This window comes from Rissa tridactyla, chromosome 19 (assembly GCF_028500815.1).
Source record: "Rissa tridactyla isolate bRisTri1 chromosome 19, bRisTri1.patW.cur.20221130, whole genome shotgun sequence".
NCBI classification, from domain to species: Eukaryota; Metazoa; Chordata; class Aves; order Charadriiformes; family Laridae; genus Rissa; species Rissa tridactyla.
Genome location: NC_071484.1, coordinates 5,178,492 through 5,195,611, shown reverse-complemented (window position 1 = coordinate 5,195,611; position 17,120 = coordinate 5,178,492). Strand labels below are relative to the sequence as shown.

Sequence of the window (17,120 nt, the reverse complement as noted above, 5' to 3'; positions counted from 1 at the left end):
TACGTGCTCATTCCATTCTTCGTTAATAAACAGTGACAGTAAATAAAGGAGAGAGACGCTGTAATTCAATACAAGCCTCGGGAGCCATTATATTCTGAGATTTAGGACTTTATCATACATCCGGTACAAGCACTCCTAAATACAGACATCATTTCTTCCTTGCTCAAGCTTTTGCCTCAACATTTGCTCTCGACGTTTCTTCCCTAGTATGACTTCAAAACAAAAAATAAAAGAGTATTTACTATCAAGGCTATTTCAGATCAATCACAACAGCAGGAGGTACAAACATTCTTGGAAATACAGTGTGCATCAAGATTGGGCTCTGAATGGCTTTACTACCACACACCGTGTATTGCATAAATCCACAGTAAACCACGCCGCATACACTTCATTTTACAAGCGAGTGCATCTGTGCATTTGTATATTTGCTTCTCCATTCCTTGAAGCTCCTACACTCAAACTTTAGGCACCTGTGTGCATGAAAAAGAAGCTTTAGAAAATACAGTACCTCAATTAAGAGTGAGTGAAGAGATGTGTTGGGGCTCACAGAACATGGTGCGCTGGTGGGACACCAGACAAGGCTTAAGCGAATCACACTCGGTGTCAATGCAAACCCACATCTGCTACAGAGTCTGAAATACACGTGAAGACGGCTGTTATCACTGGACTCACCCCTCTAAGAACACCTCTTGACTGCAACAGCTCCAAACAGTGACACAACTTTGTGCCATCTTGAAAGACAGACCCAGTGTTCGAGAAAGATACTTTCACTAGACGAGAGCAGGAATTCTGTCTCCCTCACATGACACGATTTAGCTTGGTGGTTGGGGTTTGGGAATCTAAAGTACCTAAGATGTCCTCTGATGGTTTGAGAAACTTAAAAAAATACTACAGTGCTCTGCTCTAGGGCTTCACTTTGCCCTCCTTCACTAACTGCTCATTGAGCTGGCAAAGCTGCCTTAGAAAGCCATCGTTGGGGCCAATCTCTCGCTTCTGACGGACAGTGCTCAACGCAGACTTGACATCCATGTTCTGGCGAAGCATGAGGTAGGCGATGACCAGCGTAGGAGAGCGGCTGTAGCCCTCACGGCAATGCACAAACACTTGTCCTGCAGGGAAGACAGGTCATAATTTGGGTTATACCGGAATATAAATTTGAAAAGCAACATGAAATAGCTAGGATATGAAGCATAATACTAGTCCTTCAGCAGCTTGAGAAATACAAATTCTGAATGCCACAGGAGACATGTAGAACTTGGAAGAAAGGTGCTATCACTCTGTTTGTAGCTACACAGTCTGTCAATAATAAAACAGGCCGCTGCCCCCTTTGAGAAATCCAATTCGATTTCATCGCTTCTCAGCTGCTTCCTCTTTGACCTGCTTTTCCAGACACAAAAATTTTCCTCCTCCCAAATGCGGCGGGAGATACGGACCCAGGCTACTCTCCAGAGCAAATTTTTTTCCGAGACAAGAGAACAGATGAACCATACACCCACATTTTCATCATAACCACAACTTGCTTTGAACCACAGCGACAGAAAGCAGCTCAAGGCAAATCTCTATCAGCAGCAAGTTCAACGGCTAAATCAATTCATTCTCAACGTGCCTTAAGAGCCCGTAGCCATAAATTAGCAAGATTTAGAGATTCTTAATCATATCATGGAAGAGAATTGACTTCCCCTCTGCAAATGATCTGAAGCAAAAGGGTTTCTAGCCTTGCTCTGTGAAAGGCAGTGTCTTAAGGGCTGCCTTCCAGGCCTTTTGCCTACCAAACCTGCCTTCCCGAACTTCATGCAACCACAGCGATAAAATGAAATTGAAGGAAAATACTACTGCATCCCTCTTCACTTCACGGTCCTCACGCTGCACTTCAATGTCAGGCAAAACTATCACATTTCAGTAGCGAGTTAATCTTAAAACTGGCTCCAGCATCACCCTGCTACAAAGTTCCTCTTCATTTACCACAGTAAGAGAACAGCGACAGGCGTGGTAGACAATTCCTACGACCAGAAGAATCGGCAAACAGAAAATTTAGATTGACTCTGCGACTGTTTAGATCAAACTGAGGAGGGACAGCCATGGCACAGCCGGCACTGTGAAACTCTTCTTTCCTACTGCAACCTCTTTCAGTGAGTCACAATACTAACCGGCAGAGCTGCATTTCAATTTTTAGAATTTGTCGCGCTCCACCAAACTGGAGGTAAAATTTCTTGCCATCCGTCAAAAGCCCATCGCAGCTCTGGTAGCCCTTTTGCCCATGTCAGACAAAGAACTTCTAAAATTGTGGGAGTTATTGTTCCTCCTTTTTCGGCTTCAGTCATGAAGCGAGAAAGAAGTGGAACATGTAGAAGAAACTGGTATGCTGAAATAGTCCAACGACCACCACCGCCGCCTGGCCCACTGCACTATGTCCCAGGATTTCTGCTCTGAGGAAACGCGCTGTAGAGAAATGAGGCAATCAGCAACATTGCAAATATTATCGCCAGCCTTCCTGCAATCCTAGGGAATAATGTGGCAATCGTCAAATAAAATAACTAAGTAACTTCATGCAATAAGAATTGTAAGGCCACAGTCTCTATCCTTACTGTACATTTGGAAAAAAAAAAAAGAACGTAGAGCAGGTCGTGTGAGTACCCTTCAGTAATGCAGTACTTGTATCACTTCTGCCCTTTATCTATAATTTGTAGTGTCCTAAAACAACTTCGAGAGCCTGAACTTACTTATTTTTTCCTGTGATTTATCATTTCTAAGGAAAAAATAAGAACCCATCTTCCCAGAAAGGCACTATTACAGAGCGCAGCAGCTGTTCCACTTTTCAAAGTCACCTCTACAGTGACAGACTTCCACTTGCGTATACTGGAGACCTACACGTATCGACAGAGGATTAAAATGTTTTATTGTGTATTCCGGTGTCTTTGATCCAGAGCCTTGATCCGAGTTTCTGATTTGGTTGTTCAGCTGCTAATCTGAGCAAAGAACCATTATAAACAGTGAATTAAATTGCTAAGAAACAAATGCGGTGCACAAAAAAACATGGTAGAAGGATATTTCAGTTTGCCTTACCATCCTTCTGCGAAAGTGCTTTCTCGATAAAATCAGCTGCTTCCTCGAAATAGCGACTGAGGTTAAATTCTTGTGTATCGTTAGCTTTAATGCCGTGGTATCTGATGCCTGTGCCTTCATAGAACTCGGCATTAGTGTTCACGTGCATGAACGACTTCCCCTCGGCCGCATTCAGAACGTGGGTTATCCCCAGACGCTGCAGCTTCGTAATATTCTTGGCCATGAACCTGTACGATAAAAAGCGTCAAGAAAACAATTAGAACTTGGTGAATCATCTCAGTATCTATGATGTCCCCAGAAGGCACCGATAAAGAAAACCTTTTTCTGTGAACAGATGCTAAATATACTGTGCCCAGAAGTGAATTAGCTACAGGTTATAAATTCACAGAACGCAGTCTGTGAGATAACCATTAAATAATATCAGGAGACCATTGGCTCCTTTTTGTCATAAACCCACTACTTTTCATTCTGAGTCTGATTATTTCCATACGGCAGTCCCAACATTTGCCTCGCTTTCCTGGGAAGGAAAAACCCAATGTACGTTTTTATCGGTAAAATCTGAGCCCACCGGTCAACATTAGCAGAACGTGACACACGGCTTTACTCGAAAGGTAACTCGGTTCCCGCGCGCTTTGTGAAGAGGTGGCCTAAACGGCCATAAATCCCTTCGTTGTTTTTAAAGGCAGCTTTCAGTCTGTGTCTAACTGGATGTGGAAACAAAACCCTTTTAGAAAATCTCCCTACGGCTCAAGTCATAAGCTGCAAATACAAGGAGTCTTAACGTTAAGCTTAGCTCCAGATAAGCATTTGTGCAGTATCTTTTCAAACAAGTTTCTAAGAGATGGCAACGCACCTAAGGGTTTGCTGGGCACCTCGCTATTCTAAAGAAGATAAAATAAATACCCAAATTAGTTGGTTCATATCTATATGAACCTCTGAGCATATTCACTCACAATTTTTACAAAATCCAAGGCTATACGAACATCTAGAGCGTTCCTTTTCTCCTAATGACTGTTCACCCTTTAAATTGTAGCGTAAGCAGATGAATCCTTATGCACGAGTGAAGCTTCTGCGTTTTCTGCTGTCCGTGCCAAACAACTATGGCAACGAGCCAAGTATTTGTAAAGACTTCATTACCCAAACAAATGTTGACAGATTTTCCAGCTGGCAGGACATCATCTGTGCCAGGGGACAAGTATCAGTGCCTAGGGAATTCTGCTTGCGACACAAAAGTAAATCCTACGGTGCAAGGCCAAAACAAAAAGTGTTAATTCAGCTGCGAGTCCCTGGGCTTTCGTGGGGTGAGTACATGGTTTAAGTAAGAGTATATAGATTGGTACGTATCTGATAGTCGTCAGGATCAACAGGAACTCACGTCCTGGAATCGTGGTTGAATCTGGCAACGCAGACTGGCTCCCCTGGAGGCAAACTCATTCCCAGTGCATTTTGCAGATTTTGTAGATTATTTTCTTACACAGCTAGAGGTGAAAAAGAGTATTTGTGTGCCATTTTTTTCTCCCTTTCCAAACAGTCTTTGGATCTCTCCCATCCTTAACATTTCATTCCACCTGCATCACGTTCGATGTTGAAACGCTAACTCCTCCAAATAGCGGAGAGAGACGCTAACATCAGCTGCTTCTATTTCCCTAAGAAAAACCACAGAATCTTGTCTGTTCTCAAGATGGAAGACTGAGAGTTCCTCATCCTGTCAGTGACACTAGGAAGAAGTGTTTCTTTTGAACAGAGATGAACAATTTTACCAGCCACAAAACACAGGCCTTGGAGAACCATGCACCAGCGATTCGGGGTACACGAGGCTATAAAGTATTGCCCTATGGGATTTTAAGCAAATAAGCCAAGTCCTTAATGGCAAAAAAAACGCCAGCACGTTAACACGTTTTAATTTCCGCTGTTACATTCACACAAAATTGTTTCTTCATCGCCTCGTCCCTTACGGTCACTACATTTAGTAGTAATTTTGGGAGAATGCCTTTCACACCTCTTACAACACACCAGCACGCTTCCAGCACATTGAGAACACAGAAATGCTTCAGGGGTTACCCACGCACATTAAAGCAGACAAAAACCTCAGACTGGGCATTTGTAACCAGAACCTTTTTAACCAAAACTGTTCTGGAGACATGGCTTGAATTGTGACGGGCTTCGCACAGCCTGTGAAAAAAAACCTACGAACAGATTTCCTTAGCCAGGAGTTCAGAAAACTAAGCCTGCTTGCTTTCTGGCAGAACGCTGGTTCTGACAAGACACGGTTGCCCTGAATAAACCCCCACCCTCCGGCGCACTGACTGCTCCCCCCGCTCTGGTGTCATCTCCAACTCTCCGTTCTTTCCAGCTGATGAAGGCGTTTCCCTCAAACGCATCTTGACTTACACAGAAATAGAAAATGAGTTGTACTCCCCGTGTATCCCGGATTCTTATTTTGTTATTGCTCAAAAAATACATAATTGTGCTTGTCCGTCACCTATACGCTAATTCTTGTTTTAGCGAGACTGCATTTTCACTGTTGTCTTCACAAATCTTGTCTGATCTTCTTGAGAGGTTAGAACTGTCTACTGCAACGTGCAAAAGCATTCTCTCAAAATATTTTGTTTTGTTATTTTACCTCTGTGTTTTCATTAATTATGACTTTCACGTATTGCACGGAAGATCTAGTACTTCGGCTCTGCCTGTCACCTGAAGTCGTTTGACAGATACATTTTTTATTCTACGCTACGACCCAATTTAATCTCATCTGCCTGAATGTCTCTGCATTGTCATTTTTATCTAAAGATGACTTACTCACACGGAGACACGGCAGCACCCCTACGCAAAATATTCTAAAAGGTTTCCAACACAAGTTTCTGAATCTCGCTCAGACGTTTTAATTTTTCCCCGTGAGAGTTCCTGTTCAAATTCTATTGCTTTTATACCGTGTATTGGGATTCCAGCCACCCATGTTAAAGCTCTACAGATGTGGCTACTCTGTGAACTGTTGTTGTTATAAAATCTCTGCTGATTGTAGTCATAAATGCAGCCCTACGGTGCTTGGTCCATCCCAGTCAAAGCAGAGATTTGAGTGCCAGATAAAAAGACCGTGTTACTTTGCTCTCCTGCTGCACCGCCTTCCTGGCCGTCCCTGTAGCCCAATCCAGAGTGCTTCCAACCACTCCTCAGAGGTTCAGGAAGGAGATCCGTGCAACAAACACCAGAAGCGAGATACCAGGTGAGCGCCAACCAGATGCACGCTGCACCAAGACAGCTCCAAACACGAGGTGTCTTCCAAGCTCTGCGCAGATGCTAGAGCAGAACGAGACAGGCTAAGGAGCTGCAAAGACAAGCCCCAGGCAAAGCGATGGCTTATTTCTTGCACACAGTTAGTAAAAGCTTTACTGATGCCTCGCACGCCGTCGGATCCACGTGTGCAGAAAGCCTGAGAGCCTGAGTGCTGAGGAGGCTCACCTCCCCAGCAGTCCATGGGAGGAGTCGAGTCAGAAAAACAGGTCCCTCTTCAGCCTTATCTTTACACAAGGAGAGCACAGAAGCGGGACGTGTAGCTGGAAATGGCGCGAGGACAGATCTGCACCATTTCAAATTCTTTCCGAATAACAACTAATATAGCAAATGCTACTTGCAAGGCAGTGTACCACAACCCCACTCGACACAAAAAAATCCTCTGAAGAATTAGTGTTATTTGCAGTTTGAGAACATCAAAGTTCACTCCGCAGCGACTGAATCTTAACAGACAGTCATCCATTCAACTAGACCTCAGCATTATCTTAACTCTCTGTCGATGCTTCGAAGATACTATTGCCTACGAAGTCTTGATAAATTAAGTAGGTTGCCTGTTCCCACTGTGAAATAGCTTTTTCAGCCCACAAAGTTATTTCTTACCTTTAGCTGTCCTCCACAGTTTTTCAGCATCCTTTTAAAAGCACTGGCAGTAGAACTGCACGCTCTCTGTTAATCCAACTAACAATTAAACTGTTCTTATGCTACAAACTGCGCTTGTGCTCCAGATATTTTTGGTTGTCAGTTATTACATAAAAAGCCCTTCTCAGTGTTAAAGCTTTCCACTAGACAGGTATTATCCATCCTCTGTTCCTAGACAACCTTGCATCTGAATGTATTAAAGTCCATACTATATAATTAAAACCAGCTACTGAACAATGAAAACTGCTCTGCAGTAGCCAACTATTTTCAAAATTATTTTTTAATAATTTGCTGCGCCGATCACCTTGCAGGCTATGGCTTCATTTCTTCCGGGTAGCTGCTAGAAATATGAAGGAGAAGGTGGCTGTCAGACATCAGGCTGGCCACTGAGATAATAATTTCGGTCCTATCTCTAGATGCGCGTGTCCTGCATCAACTGGCAGTGACAAACACCATTTGTTTTGGCTTGGGAGAAAGTTAATGAAAACCTATGGGTTTGACTTACATTTCTTTAGGGGTTACAAGCTTCAAGTAAGAACAGGCATCCAGTATACTACACACGAATCAAAAAGTCCTCAGTTTCGCAGAGATAAAGCGTACAAAGATGGACAAAAAGGGGACAAAGAATATGATATGATATGGACATATAACTGAAATCATAATCTCGGCGCAAAGAATAAACATCATAGAACCGAGAAAAGAAATGCTATTGGTGAACCCTGAACACTTTTCCCCATTTAAGGGCTTTCATCATAGCTACACCTGTAACGCTCCCACCACGGGCATGAATACTTAATCAGGACGAGGTTTTTTTAGGGCTTAGACTGCAAAAACATTCATTTGACTAATGACGCACGGGGTGGCAACTCTTATTACAGTCTTGCTTCCTTTAGGTTACTTTGCACGTGGTTCAACCGAGATCTAATATCCATTTGCTTGTCCTTCATGTTCCAGCTTATCCCACTCATCCGACACAGGGTTATTACAGTGGTGGTGCGCCTGGGCCCCCGCACACGGCAGTGTCCATATCCCTCATGGTATCTTGTCCCTCCTCCCTCTTCTGTGTGGTTGGGCAGGGGCTGTTTGCAAGGGCAAGTAGCGATAGGACGAGGGGCAACGGTTTAAACTAGAGCAGGGCAGGTTTAGATGAGCCATGAGGAAGAAGTTCTTTCCACTGAGGGTGGTGAGACACTGGCCCAGGTTGCCCAGAGAGGGGGTGGAGGCCCCATCCCTGGAGACATCCAAGGCCAGGCTGGATGAGGCTCTGAGCGACCTGATCCAGTTACAGATGTCCCTGCTCACTGCAGGGGGTTGGACTAGGTGACCTTTAGAGGTCCCTTCCCACCCAACCCATTCTGTGATGACCACAACTTCTTGGCAATGAGGAAGAAACCCCCCAGTGCTGACACACCTGAGCAGGTGCGTTTCATTGTTAAGCAACTTCATTAGTTTTAACCTCGTTTCAGCTCTGTTGTAGCTTAGATTTGGGACTTTGACAGGGTACCGCACACTGTAGCGGGTGCCGTTCACGAGCCTCGTCGTTTGCCCCAGGCCCGCCCGCAGCCGGGCTGCTCCGGCCTGGCCGCCGCAGGCCTCCCCCCGGGCCGGGCCCGCCCCGCCAGACCCCGCAGCCCGGCTTCCTCCGGCCCAACCTCCCGTCCCGGCGGCTCCCCGGTGAGCGCCCCGCAGGGCCTCGCCGCCTCCCCGGTCTCCGCTCCCCGGCTCCCGCCGCGGGCTGAGGCGCGGCCGGCCCGGCGCGCTGCGGGGCACTCACGCGTTCCCCACGTGGATGCGCGGCACCACCTCGTTGCTGTGCGCGCTGGGCAGGCTGTAGCAGCCGCTGCCGTTAGCCAGGAGGTCGTTCAGCTCCTCCACCGAGATCCGGTAATCGGACATGGCCGGGACCCAGCCAGCCGCAGGCCCCTTGGCGCAGCCGCCCGGGCCCGGCGCTCCCGCCCCGCCCCGCCCGGCACCGGCCGCCGCCCGATGGGCGGAGTCGCGACGGCTAGCTCTGTCGGCGGCGCCCGGCGGGGATGCGTCTGGCGCAGCGCGGCGTTCGGTCGGGGCAGCGCCGAGCCCTGTGCGGCTTCGGTCCGACGGTTTCTGGCCGGTCCTGGCCCCCCGCAGCGCGGGGCATGGACGCTGCGGGCCTCACGCTGAAGCTGCTCCTGGTGGGAGACAGCGCCGTGGGCAAGTCCAGGTGCGGGGCGGGCGAGCGGGCCGGGCCGGGCCGGGCGCTCTCCGCCCCGGGCTGAGCTCTCGGCTCCTTTCCCCACAGCCTCCTGCTGAGGTTCACGGACGGCGCGTTCGACCCGGGCCTGAAGCCCACCGTGGGTGAGTGGGAGACCCGCCCGCCCCGAGCCGGGACCCGGGCGCCGTCGGGCGCCGTTGGCGGAGCGGGGCCCGGCGCGGGGTCGGGGGCGGGCGGGGGGATGCTGCGCGGTCGGGCCTTCGCCCGTTCGTTCTGACGAGCCTTCCCTTCTCATTACGCCGTAGGTGTTGATTTTAAAGTGAAGAAAATGGTGATAGACGGCCATGCGGTACAGCTTGCGATATGGGTAGGTTTTATTCCAGGCAGACACGGAGAGGTTTTGTTCTCCGCAGATGTGAAAACTGTAAGAACTTCCTTTGGTGGTGTGTTTTTTTTGTTGTTTGTTTTTTTTTTTGCCTCTTCCTTCCTTTTCCCCACCCCTTTGCTAAAGGCTTCTGCATGTTGAGATTGCGTCCTTACGGCGCGTACGCACGTAGGATGAGCGTGTGTCGTGATGGTGCAGCGGTAGTTGCAGACAAGGCACTTCCAAAACACTGACGAATACTTCGTTGCTCTGGGTTTGGGACTTCCTTCCATCCTGGCGGAGATTTTGTCTGCTCTTTCCTGCACACTGGGTTTCTCAAACCCTCTGTGAAGTGTTTACACTTGTAGCCTTGCAGGAAAGGCCGGCGTTTCGTGCCGGTATGACCCAGAAGCGCTCCCAGAGTCTTAAGTGAAACTTCAGTAAAACTGCAGAAAAGTGACAAGCTCTGCAATTTCCTGTAGGGGCTGTGCAGTGACTCTGTGTCTACACTATACCAGAAACAGTCCAGATGCTTTATTTTGGTTAAAATCGTAGAGGGGGGTGGAATATACTTGGTCCTGAACTATTTTAAAGGTTAGCTCAGGTTTACCGTGAGACTTGAGCATTTGTCCTCAACTTGCTGATGCTGTATTTCCAGCACCTGCAGACTAGGAAATCAGATAGCAGCTGTGTCATCAGGATTATTTATAATATTAAAGCACCACATTTATTCTCCTAAACGGAACGAAAGAGCCCTAGAAGGAAGAGGTTTTACGTGCACGGTCATAGGTATTTGACAAAGAACGCACCATTACTAAGTCAGTCATTATTGGGACTATCGGAAAGAGCACAAATGTGCCTTGGGATGGTATTAACAAAAGTGATGTAAATGCCAAAACTTGAATTACTTTCTTCTCTATGGAGGGAGGTGGGGGAGAGCATCTGTCGCACGCTTCGGGTGGTCGGTTCGGCCCAAACCGCGACGCTTTCATTCACGCTTTGCGTAGAGAATGCAGAGCAAGAGGGATAAAAGTCACACGTGCTGTGGGCATGTACATTAGCTGTATTTTGAACATGCTGCGCACAAAGCGGGAGCTTTGCTGAGAGTGACCAAGATACATTTTCCCTAATAGTCGCCCCGGGGTGTGTCTCCCTGCTGTGGAATGAAAAGCAAGGCCAGAACTTGCACAAGTTGCGTAGCTGGAAAAGGCACTTTTGCAGCAGTCTGTGACAGTCTCAGGAGAAACTGCTAATTAGGGGGGGGGGAAACCAGCGTGTACAATGTTAAATAAAATCTTTAATGCACGTACAGCCCATCAGGGTCAGAAAGAGGGTTCTGCTTCAGTGTGTGTGTGTGCGTGGATGCCTGAGAGTACAATACCCTTAGGAACGATGACCAGAATGAAGTAAATACATTGCCAATTTTAGTTTCTTCTTTTAACAAAGAAGAAATAAATTAAAACATAGCCGCTAGTCTGTTTATTGTAATCTGTACATACCCTTAAATAAATTCTTCTGGTAAAAACCATATTTGTGTAATCCTTTTGCTTCCTTATTGTTCTGAGGGTTTTTGAATTTCACGTTGCGTTTAGGAGCGCTTTCAAAGATTCGTGGGAGTGAGTGTGACACGCTGCAGTAATAACGGCATGAAACTACTGAAAATTTCTTATCTGCGCAATCTTCGCACACTTGAAGTAACTCTCTCTAACCGGGTTCTCCTTTCCCGCTGTGGGGGAGCGAAGGGAGATTTTTTGGAACCACTGTGTCTCCTTTTCTGCAGTGTCTCTCGCTGGAAAACCAGTTATTCCTCATCTCATTCGGTTCAGCTGAGCGTTAACCGGTGCGGCGTAGCTGCCTGGCTTGCAGCAATAGCCTCTTAGACATCTCTCCTGAGTCCCACCGACTTTCGTGTTGTCTCGCCCGTGTTGCAGGTGTCTGTGCTTATCACTTGAACCTTCCCTTGAGTCCTCTCCCTGCTTTCCTGCCCCTCCTTCCCCACTTTCTGTCGCTGCTGCTGATGGTTTCTGACCGCCTCCCTCGTTCTGTTGTCTTACGGTTTCGTACATCCTTCCTGGAAACTTAACTTTGTTTATCTTGTGTAGTTTAAAATACCGGTTTTGTTCTAAATAGATTTGATTTCCTGTATGTTTGGTTTGGGTGGGGTTCTTTTGTTTTAGTTTTTTGTTGTTTGGGGGGTTTTTTGTTTGTTTGTTTGTTTGTTTTTCCTCCTCTGTAGGACACAGCAGGACAGGAACGCTTTAGAACGCTGACTCCCAGTTATTACCGAGGAGCTCAAGGGGTTGTTTTAGGTAGGACGCGTATGGAAGAAAAACACGATTGTGAAAAGTGGGGTCTTTACTACCTATATGTCTATGCCGTTACAAAAGGAGGTTGTCTGAGAGAATCACAGCAACAATTACGGTTTTTACAACATTACTGCATTATTAGCTCAAACACTGAGTATGCAAATCCGCTGGCAGGAAATAATGCTGCTTCAAAATACTTTTAAATTAAAAATACAGAGATGTCACGCTGCAAGACCTTGAGTGGGTGAATTATTAGCTTTGTCGTAATTACTTTGGTGAGTTCCTGGTAATAAGGCAGACTGAGTTTCGTGTTGGTATTTCCCCCCACCCCCCGATGTTTTTACTTTTTTCCCCAGAAACTATTGATGCGATTACTGTAAGACAGGAGGTTTGTAGCAGAAGCAGTGGAGGGTTAGTCCCTTTCTGCACAGCGACACCAGTTAGAAAAAAGGGATTCTTATCCTCGGGGGCTGGGAAGGCTGAACACCTCCTCGCTGGACAAAATAATCTTTCTGAGTGTGATGCAGCTTTTCAAACCGTAGTGATTAAGCGAACGCAGTTACGAAGCTACCAGTGACCAAAAGTCACTTCCCGCTCAGAATCCAGGTTTTTAGCAGCAGTGCATGCGGGTAGTTACACGTGAAATAAGGTGACAAAATAACCTATTTTAAAATATTCCATGTGGCCCAATTCAGACCTAGTAGCAGGTACAGGATTTCAGCTGGTCAGCCTGATTTCCAGCCACAGATCCATTGCAGGGGCGCTCACGGGCTGTAACCTCTAGTGACTTCGGGTGAGCACAGCCATCGTGCTCCAGCTCTGGGGAGAGGATACGGTTTATGCGTCTTTCTGCAATTCTCTGGTGCTGCTTTTTGTTCGGGACGGTAGTTAGCTCGGCGGGGCTGAGTTCTGCCATACTGAAGTAAACATCGTTCAAGACTCTGCAGCTGTTAAGCGCCTTTTCCTCTGTTACCAGTGTATGATGTTACAAGAAAAGACACTTTCGCAGGACTAGAGAGCTGGCTGAATGAGTTGGACACGTATACCACCAAAAGCAACACGGTGAAGATGTTAGTTGGCAATAAAACCGATAAGGTCAGTTTAGAAATGCATCTTCTTACACTCTTCCACAGATTACTCAGCCTTGATATAGAGTATAAATGTGAGATAAGTGCTGAAAGTAACCCATCTGTTGTGAAAGAAGGTGATGTGCTCTCTCACCTGAGGACCCTGGGTTGGGCAGACGCCACTTACTACCTCATTTTTGAAGCAGATCTTATCCAAGACTTTAATGGAAACTCCCCTAGAGGGATGCAATTGTTGAGAGAGAGATTCTCTGAAGACAGTGAGAGGTTCTGCCCTAAAAACTGCTGTATGCCGTTAAAGTCAACTGCGGTGCAACAGCACAATCGCTGCTTGCGTTTTGACCAGGCGGCGGGGAAGAACTGAGCTCTTCAGGGCGCTATTGAGTACGCGTCTGTGTGGGTGGGAGGTGCGCTGGTCGCTGTACGTTTTTGGGGTGTTTTAATACATCTTAGAGGCCTGTCGCATGATGAGCTGTCTCACTTTTGCTTTACTACCAGAGGTTCCCGGTGTGGCTGTCTTGAACTAGGCTTTCTTCTGCCCCTTCCCAAATCTGTTGATTTTCACATCCTTTGATATGCCTTTTCGGCTCTTTGACTACTGGAACCTCCTTTCTGGCATGTAACTTACCCCTAGCTGATTGAGAAGACAGCAGTGCGTTCATTTCCGACTGATCTGGTGTTGCTACTCTTCAGCCTGACGCCCCGACAGCCTGTCTGGCGGTGAGCTGTCTGTAGAGTGGGAAAGTCGAGTTGCTGCTGGGTGGTTTTACAGACCTCTTTCTTTCCAATAAAACTGCACTTCTCCAGTGGTGCTTTTCCAGGGACTTCCTAAAAGCAGCGAGCGTAGCGTGTTTCAGTCATGTTCTTCATTCGTCTCTGCAGCCTGATCGGGAAGTAGAGAGAAAGGAAGGACTCCAGTTTGCTAGGAAACGCTCACTGCTTTTTATAGGTATGTAACTCTGTGCCAAAAACTTGAGTATTCATATGTTTATTTTGGTTTATTTTATATTTACCTCTTTTTTTTTTTTTAGTACCTAATTAATTTGTGTTCCTTTTGCTGCGTTAGTTCATATGCATGGATGCAGGTTCTAACTCTTTTCAGAAATGCTCTTGCATTGACTGGGAGTAATTTTCTCTGAAAGAGATTTACTTCGTATACTGCGTAGGCATGAATTTTATATTCTTTTGAAACTAGCAGGATTTTTTTAATTGAGAGCCCGGAAGACTGGAATGTTTCTCCTGATTGATGTCACAAGCACCTGGAGCAATCTCTTTTTCGTTTCCAAGTTTCCGTTGCAGCAACATAAAAGACAATATTCTGAGACCAACAACAAAATGTACAATGTGAAGATACAAAGATGGGGAACAAACTGTGTTTTAAACAAAAAGAAAAAAAAAAAAAAAGTACCTTTTAGGTGAAGCTTCTTGAGAAGATTTCCAAAAGGAACTGGAACAAATGCATAGGGGAAAACGTGTCATTCCCTCTGCAGTCTTTGTTTCCCAGCTTAGTTACTGAATAATTATCTTGTAGATTTACTGTCACAACCTGAGAACAATTTCTTTTTCTCCATTATGGAGAGAAAGGGGAACTGTGACATTTTTTTAGGTGGAAAAATGACGTGCTTTGGACGGGGATGCATTTCTGTTTATCGTGTTCAACATAAGGGTGCCTTTAAGGGAGAATGGAAAGGAGTTTCGCTCATTTAAAAAAAAAAAAAAATCGTATCTTCTCTCTGGTCCCAAAAGAACTTCTTACAAAGTGGAATACTGCAAATAAGATAAAATACTTTCCCCCCCCCTCCTCTCTTCCCCCTACACCAGAGACCAGTGCCAAGACACAAGATGGAGTGCAGCACGCCTTTGAGGAGCTGGTCATAAAGATCCTGCAGACACCAGGTCTTTGGGATAAAGATGCAGAGAAGCGGGGAGTCCAGCTAACGGAGTCTTCAGCGCAGCGGGATAAAAGCTTATGTGGTGCATACTGTCCCCTTTCATAAATCTACAGGTGGCTCTTCTGTCTGAATGGAGTAGACCTTTTGGGGTTTTTTTTGTTTGTTTGCTTTTTTTTTAAAAAAAAAAAAGGGGAGCGGGGATGCCAAAAAGTAGTCTGTGCCTTGTTTGACCTGCCATTAATTGTGTAGATCCAAAACACGAGCCCGTTAGCAAAATACATTTTTGTTCATTAACAGAATCGGCTTTATCCTTACGCACAACTGATCACTCCGGACATTTTTCTGGTAACTGTCAGATTTTTGGCTATTAAAATCGTAACGCTGCTTTAAGTAGTGTGCTTTTGCTGCATGGCATTCAACGTGGACTTCCTTCTGAAATTCCTGCCTTGGCATACAATAAAGTAGTACTTCGTTTTGGGGTGTTATTGAAAAGCTGCTCTTCCCCAGAATGGCATGGGAGCCTTTTACGCACCCAGGTTCCCTTAAATGTAGTTAACAGTCGGGAGTCACCCTGAGCAGTGGCAGCGATTCCCTGTTCCAGATGGTTTTAAGCAGTCGAAATTGCTACTCGTCCCTGGATAGTAAGTTGAGTTACTACTTAACGTTAGGGTTGTAGTGAAGAGGCGTTTCTAGTAGCATTTGGCAGGAAAAAAAAAAAGAAAAAACCAACCATTTTTCATGGAGTACGCTGTAGGTTACCCCTTGCTGCTCTTAAATGCTTTGTGCTGCGGATCGCTGGGGGAACGGAGTCATCGTTTTGGGCTGCTTTCCACGTTGGGCCCTTTTTGCCGTTAAGGGGGCTCTCTGCAAACCCGTTTTCCTGCCCTCCTTCAGCAATCACCGGGCTAAAACTAAGTTTTATATGCAATGTGCTGGCTATGGAAGACTTTCCACGAGGATGAGTGAGTCTGTTGCCAATCCCATGCTGCAGTTCTGCCAGATAACGACCTTTCTTCTGCCGTTTCCCCCCCCCCGTTGCACTCGCTGCCTTTTCTTGAAAACAAACCCAGTCGTGGGAGATGTTAGCCTAGGCTCTGATCTCGGTACCAATGCCTACAAAAGACTTCTGTTTGGCTGCCCGCGACACTGGAAAAGTATCACATTTGGGGACAATGTTAAAATAATTTAAAATGTAAACTGAAGTGCTCGTAAACAAGTGACAAATCCAAAGTCAGTCGTTCATTACAGGACATCGTCCAGACAGAACAGAGAAATCGCACTTTTTAAAAGATGTACGTGTTGATGATTCATCGCCATCAGGTTAATTTATTAGTGGGAGTGCCTTCCCGAGTCTCACCAGTGATGTGTCATGGATGCTACCGCAACACAGCTGAAGACAAGGCATATGAACTTCGGTCTCACTTTGGAACTCTTCTGGTTTGTTCTCTGCAAAGTTCCTCTTTGGGGAGCCGTCGTCTTCTGCGAAAAGCGTGCCGGTGTAATTGTTGCTAGAGTGAATAGCGGTGCCTGTATTGGGTTCATGCATTAGCCTCTGTCTGCCTCGCAGGGGGTGTAAGTGGCTGCCGAGTTGGGATATCCCTCCCGTGTGTTTCCCTCTGCTGAAATCAGTCCGGGGGGGACGGCAGATCTTGTAGTCGTTTTTAATGTCTGTAGCAGTGGAAACGCATCCGCTTCCAGCCAGCTGACGGACCGCTGCTTACGCTTCCATCTTGGTTTCGGTCTGTGAGATGTCCCTTTGGAATACTTCTATCAGCTTCTGAGAGGACAGAAGAGACAGCGGTTCCTGTTGGTGTCACCGACAGCACCTGGACAGGCGTCCTGCGAGCAGGCGACCGAGGCTGTAGATTGTTAAACTGCCGAGTGTCTATGAGCAAAACGGGAGCATGTCACCATTTGAGATTGTCTGGAATCTCCAGGTGTGACGGCAGACGGAGCATGGACACGAGAAAATAAGATGAGGACGTCGAGTTCAGAAGACGGGAGGCCGTGGCAGCTGTAGCAAAGCCATAAAACCAGGTGGGAAGGATAGCAAGGAGGCCATCACGAGAAGACAGAGATGCGTGACTGCTCGGCAGCGGGCCAGACAGTGGTCCAGCTGCATTCTCTGCTGTTTGTGTGGGTTTTTTTCCGGTGACGGGCATGGCTTGCGTGCACTGAGCCTGTCACCAGGGGAGTCGCTTCTTTCCTACGTTTCCTGGGGTTAAGAAGAAACTGCAGAGAAGATGGCATTCTCTTGCTGTCCTCTCGAATGTGGGCAAAACCGCTTTG

General features: G+C 46.6%; 2 protein-coding genes across 2 annotated transcripts; one reads left to right on the top strand and one right to left on the bottom strand.

The window, feature by feature from the left end:
• Positions 1–64: 64 nt before the first annotated feature.
• Positions 65–8,962, bottom strand: DUSP3 (dual specificity phosphatase 3). Its single transcript, XM_054224375.1, has 3 exons — positions 8,768–8,962; positions 3,064–3,290; positions 65–1,109 (listed from the first exon to the last, which is right to left on the bottom strand). The coding sequence occupies exons 1-3, from the start codon at positions 8,887–8,889 to the stop codon at positions 904–906; spliced, it is 555 nt and encodes a 184-aa protein (XP_054080350.1). The 5' UTR covers positions 8,890–8,962; the 3' UTR covers positions 65–903.
• Positions 8,963–8,986: 24 nt separating this feature from the next.
• On the top strand, positions 8,987–15,221 carry LOC128919205 (ras-related protein Rab-18-B-like). Its single transcript, XM_054224365.1, has 7 exons — positions 8,987–9,193; positions 9,272–9,327; positions 9,490–9,551; positions 11,785–11,857; positions 12,831–12,949; positions 13,822–13,888; positions 14,761–15,221. The coding sequence occupies exons 1-7, from the start codon at positions 9,027–9,029 to the stop codon at positions 14,934–14,936; spliced, it is 720 nt and encodes a 239-aa protein (XP_054080340.1). The 5' UTR covers positions 8,987–9,026; the 3' UTR covers positions 14,937–15,221.
• The last annotated feature ends 1,899 nt before the right edge of the window (positions 15,222–17,120 follow it).